General features: G+C 43.9%; 1 protein-coding gene across 1 annotated transcript in view; it reads right to left on the bottom strand.

Moving 5' to 3' along the window:
- The window catches only part of EIF5B (eukaryotic translation initiation factor 5B), a 197,499-nt gene that overhangs the window by 12,058 nt on the left and 169,115 nt on the right, over positions 1-16,326 (bottom strand). The window contains exons 19-22 of the mRNA XM_030201415.1: positions 16,021-16,152; positions 15,843-15,919; positions 15,593-15,757; positions 12,491-12,629 (exon numbers count right to left, since the gene is read on the bottom strand). Of these exons, the coding sequence (XP_030057275.1) occupies positions 12,491-12,629; positions 15,593-15,757; positions 15,843-15,919; positions 16,021-16,152 (513 nt within the window). The remainder of the gene's footprint in view (positions 1-12,490; positions 12,630-15,592; positions 15,758-15,842; positions 15,920-16,020; positions 16,153-16,326) is intronic.

The raw sequence follows: 16,326 nt of genomic DNA, 5'->3' as shown, positions 1-16,326 counted from the left end.
AAAATTAATAATAAATCCACATACTGCCCCATAGGAAAATAATTCTGCTAGCAAATTAGGGATCAAAGTAAGGGGCTGAGTCACTAAGTAGGATTTCACCAGCAAATAGAGAAATCTTGTATTCATCCCCCCTTACTTGCAATTTCTTAATATCAGGATGGTCTCGGATATGATGCCAGAGGTTCTATCACCAGGGTGAATAATAAAGATGATATGGGACACCCCTGTTGGGTTCCCCGCTCCAAGGAGAAAGTGTCGGAGTAAACTCCATTAATCTTTATAGCAGCAGTGGGGTAAGTATACAAATTTACTATCCAATGTATGTATTGACTTCCCAATCCCACCTTATGAAGCATAGCAAGCATAAAGGCTCAGTTCACCCAATCAAATGCTTCTTTTGTGTCAGTCTCCAAAAGCATAGTACAGGTCGATCCTCAAAAGCATAGTGGGGGTCCCCCCATGTACTGCCAAATGGAATAAAGCACCCTTTTTAATACTATCCACCCCCTGCCTCCCACTAACAAACCCAGTTTGGTTAGGATGAACCACCTGAGGGAACAAAGCTGCTAACCCTATCGGCCAAGAGCTTAGCCAGAATCTTTACATCCAGATTCAATAGGGATACTGGATGATAGGATTCACAGTGTAATATCCCTTTCCAGCTTACACAAAATAGTAATAACTGTCATTTTCATCAAGTTGGGCAATGCCTCTCCTTGGTGGACCCCATTAAACACTCTGATCAGCAAAGGCATTAACTGTATAGCAAAGGATTTGTAAAAACCTAAGGAGAAGCCATCCAACTCTGGTGCATTGCCAATGAGGAGACGCTTAATGGTATTGTAAAGCTCCTGGGCCATTATATATCTGAATCAAATTGGTCCCACAGGGCAGCCAATACTGTGGATCTGGACACATTCCACAAGCATTCTCCAACTGCATCATCTGCAGTTTGAGATGCCCGACTATAAAGATGTTTATAAAACTACACAAACTGCAGCTGAATGTCTGCCTCTTTGTAAAGTTAACTCTCCTCCGCCCCTCTAATTTGAAAAATAGCTCATTTCTTTTGCGTCTGCCTAAGCTTCTTAGCAAGCAACCTGCCAGGTTTGTTACCAAATTCACAACGTATTTGTTGAGCCCGTTATAATTTATTTGTTTGTTACATTTGTACCCCGCACTTTCCCACTCATAGCAGGTTCAATGCGGCTTACATAGTAGTAGAATTACAAAGTATAATGCAGAGAAAAACAGGCTAAGCTTAGCAGAGTAATGGAGATGTGTGGATAGGTAACATTATAAGGGAGAGGGGAAGAGGAGGTAGGAGGAAGTGCTAGTATTAGGTTAGATTGCGATAATCAGGGATAGGGTTAGGATAAGCAAATGGAAAATTGGAGGAGGCGTGGTCTGAGTCATTGTCGTTGTCACAGGAACAGGTGATGAATAGGTGGGTTCGTAGGGTTAGGTCGTGGCATTGGGGTAAGCGTCCTTGAATAGATGGCTTTTCAGCAATTTTCTGAAGGGTAGGTAGTCTTTAATAGAACAAATGGATCTAGGTAGGGCATTCCAGAGTTGACTGCCTTTGAAGGAGAAGTTGGAATCATACGAGGATTTATACGAGTCCTTTGCAGTTAGGGTAGTGCAGGTTGAGGTAATTTCGAGAGGATTTTGACGTGTTTCTGGTGGGTAGGTCGATCAAGTCGGTCATGTAGTTCGGAGATTCTCCATGGATGATCTTATGAATCAGTGTATGGACCTTGAAGTTTATTCAACAGGTCTCTAATAGGGAGCCAATGAAGCTTTTCATGAAGGGGTGATGCATGCTCAAATCGTGATTTGCCAAAAATGAGTCTGGCTGCCATGTTTTGGGCAGTCTGAAGATTTTTCAGGATTTGGGCCTTACAGCCTATGAAAATGCTGTTGCAGTAGTCCACATGGGTAAGTACGGTGGATTGTACCAAGTTGCGGAATGTTTTCAGGGGGAGATACGGTTTAACACGTTTCAGTATCCACATCATGTTGAACATTTTCTTCGTAGTGGATTCTGCGTGAGTTTCAAGTGATAGATGTTTGTCTAGTGTCACTCCAAGAATTTTCAGGTTGTTGGATATGGGGATAGTGACATCAGGGGTACTAAGAGTAGTTGGGAGGAGTGAAGAGTGTTGGGATGAGAGAATTAGGCATTGTGTTTTCTCTTTGTTCAGTTTCATCATAAAGGCACTGGCCCAAGAGGTTAAGATGTTCATGCCAGTAGTTATTTTGTCGGAGATTTCTGATAGATTGGATTTGAAGGGGATGAATATGGTGGCGTTGTCAGCGTAGATGAAAGGGTTGAGACCGTGTCTGGATAGGGATTTAGCTAGGGGGATCATCATAAGATTAAAGAGGATCGGAGATAGAGGACATCCTTGGGGTACACCACAAACTGATGACCAGGGAGATGAGATTGTTGAAGTTGTGATAAAGGCTTTTTATCCATTTGATGATATTTCCGCCGATACCTAGTTTATCCAGGAGTTGCTCATTAATGAGCTATATCATCCACCTTAATTTGTGCAAATCAAGCTGCTTTTGCTGTAAGGACTGGTAGGTAGAACTAAGACAGCCCTATTTATGCTGAGTTTCCAGTATCACAATCTGAGCCAACACTTAGCAAGGGACAGCTTCTACCTTTTTTAAACCCCGACAGCCTTCAGCCCCTCCCAGACCATCCCAACCTGAACTTCCCTGTTATCACTATACAACTGCTTTCCTTACATCCTCAACTACCTGATCACCTTGAAGAAGACTTGCATTCAAATGCCATATCCCTCTGCCAGGCGATACAGTATCAGCGTGAAAGGTAGCCCATACTGGTGCATGATCGGACAGAGTTTGGGACTCTATCCCTGTGTACGATAGACACTAAGACTAATAAGGGTCACCCAAAAATATATCAATATGGGAGTAACTGGTATAGCAGGAGGAAAAAAGAGGAATAGTCTCTGCCTGCTGGATGATGACTTCGCCAGAGATCAGTCAAGTGAAAATCTTGCATGATAAACAGCAACAGTTTAAAGCCTGCAGCCCAACCACTCCTCTTGGAAATCTATCCCATATGGGATTTAGTACCAAATTGCAATCACCCCCCCCCCCCCCCAAAAAAAAAAATAAATAAAGGTTCCAAGTCCCCCTTCCCTAAAAATGTACCCAAGCTTTTCTAAAAACGAGCAAGAAGATCAGAAGGGGCTCACAGAGTTCCCCCTTCTGTAATAACAATCTGCCTTCCACATCCCTCTCTATACCTATTACGTGAAGGGGGAAGTGCTTGCTAATCAAAATGCTCACCCCCACTGCCTTCTTTGCCCTAGTGTTGGAGCTAAAATAGAACCGAGAAAAATGTTTATCAGACAATAAGATCCCAATGCTCAGAAGCAAACGCAGGCGCTAGAGGCCATTAGCGCCGGACTAGAACCCACTTTTGCCAGCGCATAATGCTCAGAGGCCCTTACCACTGGAAAACAAGGAGCTTGCTAGCAATCAGTGCTAATCGCATGCTAATGTAGTCAAAAGGATTATAATGAAGTTGTTTCATATTCCCTCCGATGCTCAGAGAACAGCGCCCAGAAAAAGAGAGCCCTTACTGCTCTGAGCTGGTGTTAGGGTGTTTCAAAGGGGATTTCTCATTAGAACCCAGCTTGGGGGGGGGGGGGGGTTGCTCAGGATCTCCAGAGCATATCAGTAATGATATAAGGATAGGAAGGGGGGCTTGGCATCTCTTGTTTTTCCCGGAGAAAAGGAAAGCTACAAGCAAAAAGTGGTGTGGGAGGTCGGATTTTAGCAGATGATTACCTTGGTGCTTACTTCCTTCTTTCACTCTGCTTTAGAGATTTATGCACCCTCCCAATCAAAAAAGCACCAGAAATTTGTACCAACTTGCTAAAGCTAGCTCTGCTATGCTGATCCATACAGCACTGGAGTTTTCAGAATCCACCCCTAAGTGCTCAGACCTCCTAAGCAAACGAGTTTCCTCAAGCAAAGCAGTGTCGCAATGTAATCTTAACAGTTAGTACATAAGTACATAAGTAGTGCCATACTGGGAAAGACCAAAGGTCCATCTAGCCCAGCATCCTGTCACCGACAGTGGCCAATCCAGGTCAAGGGCACCTGGCACGCTCCCCAAACGTAAAAACATTCCAGACAAGTTATACCTAAAAATGAGGAATTTTTCCAGTCCATTTAATAGCGGTCTATGGACTTGTCCTTTAGGAATCTATCTAACCCCTTTTTAAACTCCGTCAAGCTAACCGCCCGTACCACGTTCTCCGGCAATGAATTCCAGAGTCTAATTACACGTTGGGTGAAGAAAAATTTTCTCCGATTCGTTTTAAATTTACCACACTGTAGCTTCAACTCATGCCCTCTAGTCCTAGTAGTTTTGGATAGCGTGAACAGTCGCTTCACATCCACCCGATCCATTCCACTCATTATTTTATACACTTCTATCATATCTCCCCTCAGCCGTCTCTTCTCCAAGCTGAAAAGCCCTAGCCTTCTCAGCCTCTCTTCATAGGAAAGTCGTCCCATCCCCACTATCATTTTCGTCGCCCTTCGCTGTACCTTTTCCAATTCTACTATATCTTTTTTGAGATACGGAGACCAGTACTGAACACAATACTCCAGGTGCGGTCGCACCATGGAGCGATACAACGGCATTATAACATCCGCACACCTGGACTCCATACCCTTCTTAATAACACCCAACATTCTATTCGCTTTCCTAGCCGCAGCAGCACACTGAGCAGAAGGTTTCAGCGTATCATCGACGACGACACCCAGATCCCTTTCTTGATCCGTAACTCCTAACGCGGAACCTTGCAAGACGTAGCTATAATTCGGGTTCCTCTTACCCACATGCATCACTTTGCACTTGTCAACATTGAACTTCATCTGCCACTTGCACGCCCATTCTCCCAGTCTCGCAAGGTCCTCCTGTAATCGTTCACATTCCTCCTGCGACTTGACGACCCTGAATAATTTTGTGTCATCGGCGAATTTAATTACCTCACTAGTTATTCCCATCTCTAGGTCATTTATAAATACATTAAAAAGCAACGGACCCAGCACAGACCCCTGCGGGACCCCACTAACTACCCTCCTCCACTGAGAATACTGGCCACGCAATCCTACTCTCTGCTTCCTATCTTTCAACCAGTTCTTAATCCATAATAATACCCTACCTCCGATTCCATGACTCTGCAATTTCTTCAGGAGTCTTTCGTGCGGCACTTTTAAAAGTTCTTTTAAAAGCAACCCTGCTTACAGGAAGAATTGAGGTTTCAAATATTAAAGGATTCCATCTTACAATTAAAATCATCCTTACCCATACCGACCTCCACCCCCCAGCCTCAGCTCCACCCTCCTCCCCCAAACCCCTCCCCCCCGAGCCCACTGAGAAACACCTTCCTGACCTTTACTTGACTAAGACATAACCAGTCAGGCACTACCGGGAGAAGTAAGCACCAGAACAAAAAATCCACGCCAGTGTAAAACCCTCTAAAACCACCCTCCCTTTCCCCGCCTAAACTGCAGACATACTTCATTCACACAATCCCCACTACAACCTTCCGTCTGAACCCCTATCAACCCACATATACACCCAACATTCACACTCCCATAGCCATACATAAACCCAACAGAAAGCTCAAGTTCTTGAATTATTCAGCATCCCACGCAAAGTGAGAATAGTAGCAACTGCTCACTGGTTCACATCATCTCACAGCTCCGTCAGCACTTGATCCAGTAGCTCGTCTCTATAACTGAGCCCCTCGCACCCTCACCATCGGGAAGGAAGCCTGGTGAGGCTTGCAGAAGTATGCATGTTGTGAAGATCCACAGGCAAATAATCAGCCTTTAAAGTCACCAACACCTTCCAGGCCTCAGTCTGGTCCTTAATATGCTTAGTAATACCAGCAACGGTAAAGGCCAAAGTGAATGGGAATAGCCATCGGTATTTATAACCCTTGTCCCATAAAGACCGGGTAACACCTTGAAGATCATGTCTTCTCTTTAGGCTCACTAGGGACAAACCTTGAAAAGGTTCCACCTTCAACCCTATCCACTGATAGTCATTAAATTTTTGCGAGCATTCAACCTGCCTGCCTCCCAGCCTGCACAAATACCTACCTGCCTCCCCACCCATCACCCTCCTGACTGACTGCTCACCCTGCCTACCCACCAGCCTACCCACCTCCTATTCCAAATCGTTGCCTGCTGTTCCAGTCTTAAGCCTTCAGTCCGGCTTTCCTGCCCTAGCTGTTGCTTAACACCTCAGTCACTACATAGGCACCTGTAACCTCAGTCACTACTTATGGCCCCCATACACATTCTCTTCCATGCCCTGTCCCTCCCTAATCTTTTCCCCCTCCCACCGCTGTATACCGCACAAACTCACTGACCATCCATGTCCTCTCCCGTCCTGCTCATTACTGCAATACCCTACCCACCCGTCCCCCACCACCTCACCATCCCTACTGTCCTCCTCCTCATTCCTAGCTCTCAACCTTCAACACCTCCTTCCTGCCATGAACCCTTCCCCATTCCTCCTAAGCGCACCCCGTCTTCGTCGCCTTACCTCCCCCACCCTCCTCCGCACTCTCTTGCCCCTTCTCCTGCTATCCGCGAGAGACATCAATCCCAACCCAGGTCCCCCACACCTGTCCTCGTCTCATCCTTGCAAACGTTTCCGCGGTATCTCCAATCGAAACTCTATTCCCCTCCTCCCCCCTCCCCTTCTCGTGCGCCCTGTGGAATGCACGCTTGGTCTGCAACAAACTTTCCTTCACCCATGATCTCTTCATCTCCCATTCCCTTCAACTGCTCGCCCTAACTGAAACCTGGCTCACCCCTGACGACTCTGCCTCAATCGCGGCCCTTTGCCACGGAGGTTATCTTTTCTCCCATTCTCCCCGCCCAGTTGGCCGCGGTGGCGGCGTCTGGTTACTACTTTCGCCCTCCTGCAGTTTTCAACCTCTCCTCCTACCGCAGTCTCACTGCTTCTCATCCTTTGAAGTCCACTCCATCCATCTATTCTACCCGCTGCCACTCAGAGTTGCAGTCATTTACCGTCCCCTGATAAGTCCCTCCCTTCCTTCCTTACCGACTTCGATGCCTGGCTCTCCGTTTTTCTTGAGCCCTCATCCCCATCCCTCATTCTTGTGACTTTAACATACACACTGATAATCCATCCGACTCATACGCTTCTCAGTTCCTCACTCTAACCTCCTTCTTCAACCTCCAATTGAGCTCCACCACCCCTACTCACCAATCTGGCCACTGTCTTGACCTCGTCCTCTCTTCTACCTGCTCACCCTCTAATTTCTGCACCTCAGCTCTTCCTCTCTCTGACCACCACCTGATCACTTTCACACTTCATCACCCTCCCCCTCAGTCCCGCCCAACACTAACCACTATTTCCAGGAATCTCCAAGCTGTTGACCCTCCCACCTTATCCTTTAGTATCTCTGATCTCCTCCCCTCCATCATGTCCTCTGAGTCTGTAGACAAGGCTGTCTCCACATACAATGCCACTCTCTCCTCTGCTCTGGATGCCCTTGCACCGTCCATCTCCCGTCCCACAAGGCGTACTAATCCCCAGCCCTGGCTGACCCCTTGCACCCGATACCTTCGCTCCTGCACCCGATCAGCTGAACGACTCTGGAGGAAATCTCGCACCCATACTGATTTCATTCACTACAAATTCATGCTATCCTGCTTCCAGTCCTCCCTATTCCTCGCCAAACAGGACTATTACACCCAACTGACTAATTCCCTCAGCTCTAACCCTCGTCGTCTCTTCGCCACCCTTAACTCCCTCCTCAAAGTGCCCTCCGCTCCCACCTCCCCTCACTCTCTCCTCAATCTCTGGCCGACTACTTCCGCGACAAGGTGCAGAAGATCAACCTCGAATTCACCACCAAACCATCTCCTCCTCTTCACCCTATAACCCACTCCCTTAACCAACCAACGGCCTCCTTCTCCTCTTTTCCTGATATCACCGAAGAGGAAACCGCCCATCTCCTCTCCTCCTCAAAATGCACCACCTGTTCCTCAGACCCCATCCCCACCAACTTACTTAACACCATCACTCCTACTGTCACCCCCCCCCCCCCCATCTGTCATATCCTCAACCTCTCTCGCTCCACTGCAACTGTCCCTGTCACTTTCAAACATGCTGTAGTCACACCACTCCTCAAAAAACCATCACTTGACCCTACCTCTCCCTCCAATTACCGCTCCATTTCCCTCCTACCCTTCCTCTCCAAGATACTTGAACGCACCGTTCACAGCCGCTGCCTTGATTTTCTCTCCTCTCATGCCATCCTCGATCCGCTTCAATCCGGCTTTCGCCCCCTACACTCGACAGAAATGGCACTATCTAAAGTCTGCAATGACCTGTTCCTTGCCAAATCCAAAGGTCACTACTCCATCCTCATCCTCCTCGACCTATCCGCCGCTTTTGACACTGTCAATCACAACCTACTTCTCGCTACACTGTCCTCATTTGGGTTCCAGGGCTCTGTCCTCTCCTGGTTCTCCTCTTATCTCTCCCACCGTACCTTCAGAGTACATTCTCAGGGTTCTTCCTCCACCCTCATCCCACTCTCTGTTGGAGTTCCCTCAGGGATCTGTCCTTTTTTCAATCTACGCCTCTTCCCTGGGCTCCCTAATCTCCTCTCATGGTTTCCAATATCATCTTTATGCTGATGACACCCAGCTTTATCTCTCCACACCAGACATCACTGCAGAAACCCAGACCAAAGTATCAGCCTGCTTATCCGACATTGCTACCTGGATGTCCAACCGCCACTTGAAACTGAACATGGCCAAGACCGAGCTTATTGTCTTCCCTCCCAAACCCACTTCTCCTCTCCCTCCACTCTCTATCTCAGTTGATAACATCCTCATCGTTCCAGTCTCATCTGCCAGCAACCTCGGACTCATCTTCGACTTCTCCCTCTCCTTCTCTGTGCATATCCAGCAGATAGCCAAGACCTGTCGCTTCTTCCTCTATAACATTAGCAAAATTCGCCCTTTCCTCTCTGAGCACACCACCCGAACTCTCATCCACTCTCTCATTACCTCTCGCCCTGACTACTGCAACCTACTCCTCACTGGCCTCCCACTTTGCCATCTATCCCCCCTTCAGTCCGTTCAGAACTCTGTTGCACGTCTTATCTTCCGCCTGGACCGATATACTCATATCACCCCTCTCCTCAAGTCACTTCACTGGCTTCCGATCAGGTACCGCATATAGTTCAAGCTTCTCCTATTAACCTACAAATGCACTCGATCTGCAGCCCCTCCTTACCTCTCTACACTCATCTCCCCTTATGTTCCTACCCGTAACCTCCGCTCTCAAGACAAATCCCTCCTCTCAGTACCCTTCTCCACCACCGCCAACTCCAGGCTCTGCCCTTTCTGCCTCGCCTCACCCCATGCCTGGAATAAACTCCCTGAGCCCATACGCCAGGCCCCCTCCCTGCCCATCTTCAAAGCCTTGCTCAAAGCCCACCTCTTCAATGTCGCCTTCGGCACATAATCACCATACCTCTATTCAGGAAATCTAGACTGACCCCACTTGACATTTTACCCATTAGATTGTAAGCTCTTTTGAGCAGGGACTGTCCTTTTTGTTAAACTGTACAGTGCTGCGTAACCCTAGTAGCGCTCTAGAAATGTTTAGTAGTAAATCTCATCCTTGATGGCAAAGCTGTTCAGGCAAATCACAGTATCTCGAGGTTTATTATCCATCTGGCGCCCAAGTGCTCTATGAGCATGTTCAATCTGTACCAGGGGACCCAGATCCTCACCACTATGAGCTCTCCACAACAGATCCCAGCAACTCTCTTGCGCCACGTGCTTAGGATTTTGAAAGGCTGATCCTTTCTACTACCTGACTGTCTTGGTGCCACTAAATCCACTGCAGAATGAGGAGAAGAAAAGGGAGAAGAAAAGGGCTGCAAATGATTTGAATATGACAACGTCAAGAGATTATATTTTTTCCCCGGTAATTTCTTTAAGTCAATCAAATGTTCCAGTCAAGATCTTTTTAATGTTTAGCACCAAAAAAAAAATGTAATAAGATACACAGCAAGATTTTTTTTAAATCATGTCAGAATCAAAGTATTTTAAACAAAACTCACTCTCGCTCCAGGTATGCCTTATGTAAAAGTGTAAAATTTGTTCTCTGGAATGGCTGATGTTATCTTAAACAGGTACTCAAAGCCTTTTTTCTATATCTGAAAGTCAATAGTAGCATTCATTTCTAATGACCATTTCTCAGCTATTTACCCATGTTGTTTTTATTTGATCTTAAAATTGTGTTTTGTGTATTTATGTTTTTTATGGATGTTATAGTGTAAATTGTATTATTGTATAACATTTTAACATAAACCTAAACCCATCTCTTAATTTTATACCACCATGTAATTTTGTTTAATGGGCCTTTTTTTTTTTTATGTAATCCAATTCACCCCTCTCCCCAAGGTTTATTCTCCAATTTGGCTTTTAAGACTATCAAAATTATGGAGAAACAAATTGAGTGTTCAGTATATTCCATTTATCTTTCAGTTCCTGAAAAGGAATAACCATAGTAAGATCAGGAGATGAAAACTGCCATATAGTGTTAAAGACTATTAGTACTCTAGGTCAGGTAAGCTGGTTGCTCCAATCCTGGGGTGAACTGGGTAATTTTTGTTATTTGAACAAAAAGCAAAATATGTTAGTTTAATTTAAAAAGAAAAAAAAATTATGGATCCACCTCCAAACAGTTATTAAGGAATGGAATGATTTTGTAACAGTGATATCCACAGAAACAGACATCTTTAGAATGGTGCAAGGTGACACAAGGAGTCATCATAGTAATTATTTTTTTTTTCATATAGCACACAATTAAGATGTGGAATCTGTTTCTGGAGGACATGGTTAAGATAACTAACTTATCTTTTTAAGTGTAATTCACTGATATAAGGAGTCATTGTAGATGTTTTAATTAATACAATCAATATGACCTATCCACCAGGAACTTGTCCATATGAGTGTGTATAGCTATATCCACACACACATAAACACTACACTTAGATAGCCGTAGCCGAACATCAGATTTCTATTTGTCTACAAGTTATCTTCTGCAAAGTCAAATTTACTGTCAGCACTGGGTAATTATCTGCCAATTGTGCTCTGTAGTCAAGTTGATGAATTATGTGACCTGCTGCATGGCCCCAGCCTTACAAATGTTCAGGATGCCTATACACCTTATAGTTGACAATATCTGAAGACAGCATACAAGATCATATTGGCGGGTCACATAACCTGGCATGCAACTAGTCATGTGATCAAATTTGAATGCATGATACTCTATCTTTGGAATGTAATTCACGTCATTCGTTATACATCACTCAGACCCAATGTCCTAATTCACTCCTGCTTGTAAGTCTCCATAATGGCTATATAAATCCTTTTAACTATTGTTTTTAATTAATATTACACAAAAGAAAACTATAATATCTAAAGCATGATCTCACAGAAGAATACTGTTAAGCAACTAACTGATACAATAAAGACATACTAACAACCCTCCTTATTTCTGTAATCTTGGATAACTCTCCATCTCCGTTCAAAGGAATTAAGGCAACCAACTGTGGAGCAAAATATTATAATTTTTTTTTATTACACATCCCTGTATAACCAGCATTATCTCCATCATTAATGGTCACAGGTGGCAAAATGTATAAGTACGAGAAAAATATTCAAAGCAAGCGTACATCAAGACTAGGATTTCTAAAAATTTCACACTTAAAAACAATATTCACAAACTGATTCCAAAATGTAATATCTGTTAAAGCCTAAAATATTATATACTGTTTACACAAAATACTATTGAAGTAAAAGGAAAAAGCTTGTAGTGATAAAAACTATGATATAGCAACCACGCTGCTTTGCAGTGGGTTTCAGCTATCCAGTTCATTATCAAAAAGCGGACAGATTTGTTCCCGAGGAAGCCGTTAGTGGTGAAACGGACAGCTCCGTTGATTTTGAGAGCAGTAGTTTGATAAGTGAATTATGGTTCAAGTTTAAATGAAGCTATGGTGAGTCAAATCATTTGTTTATAAGCATGTGGATATAAGATAAATTATTTGCACAATTCATTTGGAAAATAGAAGTAGGATGGAGAGCATGTGATATATTGCACAATTTATTTAAAAAAAACAGATGAAGGTTTCTTGACCGATGATGGTGGTTTGAATGTAAGGTTTTTCTATGGTCTCCTTATCATGGAACCATGACAGCCACTGCGGTCTTTTTCCTTCTACTTCAACAGTATTTTGTGTAAAAAGTATATAATATTTGGGGCTCAGTTTGTGAGTAGTATTATAGAAGGGCAATTCCTCTAGTCCATCATTTTGTAATTGTTTTTTGTGACACTTAAAAACATACAATATTTACTTACATTTTTGCTAGGTACACAAATTGGAGTTCCTTGTTTCACCTGGCCTGCTTCTATAATTACTCCAACGACAATTGGGTCCCGAGAATTGAAAATAAACTGAGGGAGTATTCTTATCTTACAAGGAAATACTGCTATATGCCTATAAAATGGATAGGAGGAAAATACATTGTTAAAATGAGACAATCATTTTACTGTTATCTCAACTTTCAGTATTTTTTTTCATTATTTTTTTTAATTAATTTCAAAATTCAATAAAGGAACAGAAAAAAAATGTTCCACATCTAAAAATAATAGAGAAAGTAAAACATAAGGAAGCAAGTGAATTTTTATATAGCCCACTTAAGAAGTAAGTTTTAAAAAGTACAATATAGGAAGAAACTTCCTGATTAGCACAGCTCCAGTCATTTAACCCCAATAACCCTACCCCATCCAAAGACAAATCACTAAATTCAGACAATTCTAGCCATCCCCGATTTAAGAACTTCTCCAACTGAGTGGGCTCAAAGAAAACATAGGGATTCCCAGAATAAGAATCAAACATTTACAAAGAAATCTTGGGGGGAAAAAAGTGTCCCCCAATTCAAACTACTATGCTTGCAACTGGAGAAATGCCTTGCACCTTAATTGGGTTATTGAGCCACATCTGGGAACTGAATCTTTGGTTCACAAAAACAAACATCCTTCCATTTCAAGTAAGATTTAGAAACCATTTTAATCTAAAAAAAAAAAATAACAATAAAACAAGGAGTATGGCCCTCTGAGGTATATATTATCTTGTGAAGATTCAAGGAAAGCAGAACAAACTTTCTGACTTTTCAAACAAATGAAGGCCTTCCTCCGTTTCATAAGATCTTAGGAGTATTAATATCAAATACACTCTTATCTGAACCTCAAAATAAATGCATTAGTTAGAAAAGCTTACAATCTAATGAAAAAACTACAGAAAATTAGAAATACATTGGTGCCCACTGCTTTCACGTTAGTGGTTCAAAGTTCAATATTAAGACAATTGGACTACTGTAATATTTACTTTAGCTGCCCAACGGGAAGTTAGGTTAATTTTCTCAGCACATCTCAATGAGCGAGCGACCCCCTTATAGGTAAAATTGCATTGGTTGCTATGGAGGTCATGTGTGTTATGGCTTATAATATCTTACATGGTAACTCTCCATCACATATGTTAGATTTAATTGGTTTCCCTAGTTTTACCAGGATAGGTGTTTCTAGAAACCCTTACTTAAATATCCAAGTGCTAAGAATGTTCATTTGAAATTGCTATTCTCTTCTACGTTTGCCTTTTTTGGCTGCTCATGTACAGAATTCCTTACTGATTCATTTAAGGACACTGACTGGTTACTTGTTATTTAGGTTATCAATAGAAATCAAACAAAATAAAACATGGAAAAGAAAATAAGATGATACCTTTTTTATTGGACATAACTTAATACATTTCTTGATTAGCTTTCAAAGGTTGCCCTTCTTCGTCAGATCGGAAATAAGCAAATGTGGTAGCAGATAGTATATATAAGAGAAACTTCAAAGCATTACTTTGACAGTCTGACAGAGTGGGAGGGTGGGGGTATGCATGGGGACATCAAAGCATTTCATTGATATTCTAACAGGATGGGTGTTGGTAGGTGAGAGGAGGGTAATAAACAGAGAAATACAGCTTTATGGTTTATAATGGGTTAGAAAACCCAGATCCTTATTAAGTCCTGTTTGTTGGGTGTCAAAATATTCAATCATTCTTATTTCAAAGGTCTTAAGTTCCTGTATTGTTTTAAAATTACCTTTCAGTATTCTTACTGTGAAATCACTGGTGCAGTGTTCTGGTCTTGTAAAGTGTTGGCCCACAGGGGTGGGGGCTTGACTGGCACCGGCTATTTTCATGTGATGTCTGTGCAGATTGGGTCAAGTCCCGCAAAATCAGCACACCCTGCGCTGCAAAGGCCCGACGACGACCGCACTTTCCTGCATCGGGAACAGCGTTTTACCGCCTCCGCTGCCATCGCCTGCCCCCAAACAGGAACCCAGCAGGACTTACCCCGGACCGGGAAAGCGCGGAACTGACACCTGAGCCGAAGAAAAAAACTCTCCGACTCCACTTCGAGGCAGGCTCAGACAAGCAGGCAACAGAAAACAGGACTCGGATAGCAGTAACACAAACCTGCTCTCAGCAAAAACACACTTCCCTGTGCTTCTCTGTTTCTCTTTTAAACAAATTCTATGGTTCTCTTTTTTTTTTTAGTGAGGAGGCAGAAACAAATAGGGAAGGAAAGAAACAGCCAAAGCCTGTTCAGAGGGAACTTGAGGTGCAGCAGGGACCCGGCAACTGCATATGCTGCCAAAGGGGACACCACCAGTCCGCCACCCCCCGGCTCAAACTGGCCACCGGCCCAGGAGCACCCTCAGAGGCCTTGGGCCCAGGAGCTGGAGAAAAAGCTGCCCACTACCTGCTGAGATAGAGACATACTAACCAGTGGCTTAGCTACGTGGGGCCTGAGGGGGCCTGGGCCCCCGTAGATTTCAGTGGGGACCCCCCCTCCCGGCGAACCCGCCCCCGCCTACCTTCCGTTTTGCTGGCGAGGGACCCCACTCCCCGCCAGCCGACGTCCTCTCCGACCGTAGAACGCAGCAGCAGCCAGCAGAGAAAAGTCTTCTTCCTTGCATGCTGACGTCCTGCACAGGACGTCAGACTCGGAGAGCAGTTCTCTGAGTCTGACGTCTGCACGTACAACGTGCAGGACCAGCATGCAAAGAAGAAGACTTTTCTCTGCCGGCTGCCGCTGCGTTCTACGGTCGGAGAGGACGTCGGCTGGCGGGGAGTGGGGTCCCCCGCCAGCAAAATGGAAGGTAGGCGGCGGCGGGTTCGCCGGGAGGGGGGTCGGCAGAGACGGGGGGGGCAGCGGCGGCGGGGCTAAAATGTGCCCCCTCCCCTCGAGCTCTGGACCCCCCTCCCACGGAAGTCTGGCTACGCCCCGATACTAACTGAGGAAGGTTTCCCTGTAATGTCCAATAAAGTCAAAAATTGAGATTAAATCAACCTCACACAAAAACAACTTAGCCATACAGAATTTCCATACTGGAAAGCACTCCACTTACTTGAACTCCTCTTGCTTCTGTTTCTTGTAATCTTGCCTGTACTTAGTAAAGGCATCAAACAAATGATAAATTATTTCTGCACTGAAAATTCGAACTCCTAAACCATCAGCCATTTCCTGGGCTTCTCTTTCAATTCTTACATCAAATGCCAAAATGACTGCATACCTGCAAGAAAAAAAACATAACAACGTAGAACATAAAATGAGCTTATTTTGATTAATGTGGCAAATTTGAAAAAAACACTACTTACTGAGGATCATGTTCCAACATAACTGATGCCTTCATAACATCTTTTTTATGAACAGGACCTATGTTAATTCCAGCATACTGTGAAAAAAGCAAAACGATGAATACAAACTTTCTGATTGTAACACGAATACTGGCATAAAGAAAAGCAGACTAGCAGGGAACTGGAATCAGACACATACTGGCACTTCTGATGACTTCAGGAATTCTAGTAATGCTTCCAAGGAGCCCAAAGTAGATGCCTGTACATAAACTCCCTTTTCTTCTAGTTTGATGGCATTTAGTGTTTGCTTTAGCTCGTGTATCAGCTCATCCTTTAGAAAAGAAGGAAAGTAAATATTATTTTTAAGTCAAACCTACATATAAATATTCACTTCAAAATTCTTGTTTGATTAAAATGATAGTCAAAGCCCTCCCAACTTCACAGTTGTGTTCTGCTACACTTTCTATTTTTTATAAATCAAGCCCTGGTTCTAGTTCTAATGAAA

Source organism: Microcaecilia unicolor, chromosome 4, assembly GCF_901765095.1.
Source record: "Microcaecilia unicolor chromosome 4, aMicUni1.1, whole genome shotgun sequence".
Classification (NCBI taxonomy): Eukaryota; Metazoa; Chordata; class Amphibia; order Gymnophiona; family Siphonopidae; genus Microcaecilia; species Microcaecilia unicolor.
The sequence above is the reverse complement of the archived record's forward strand: the minus strand, read 5'-3'. Positions and strand labels throughout refer to the sequence as shown.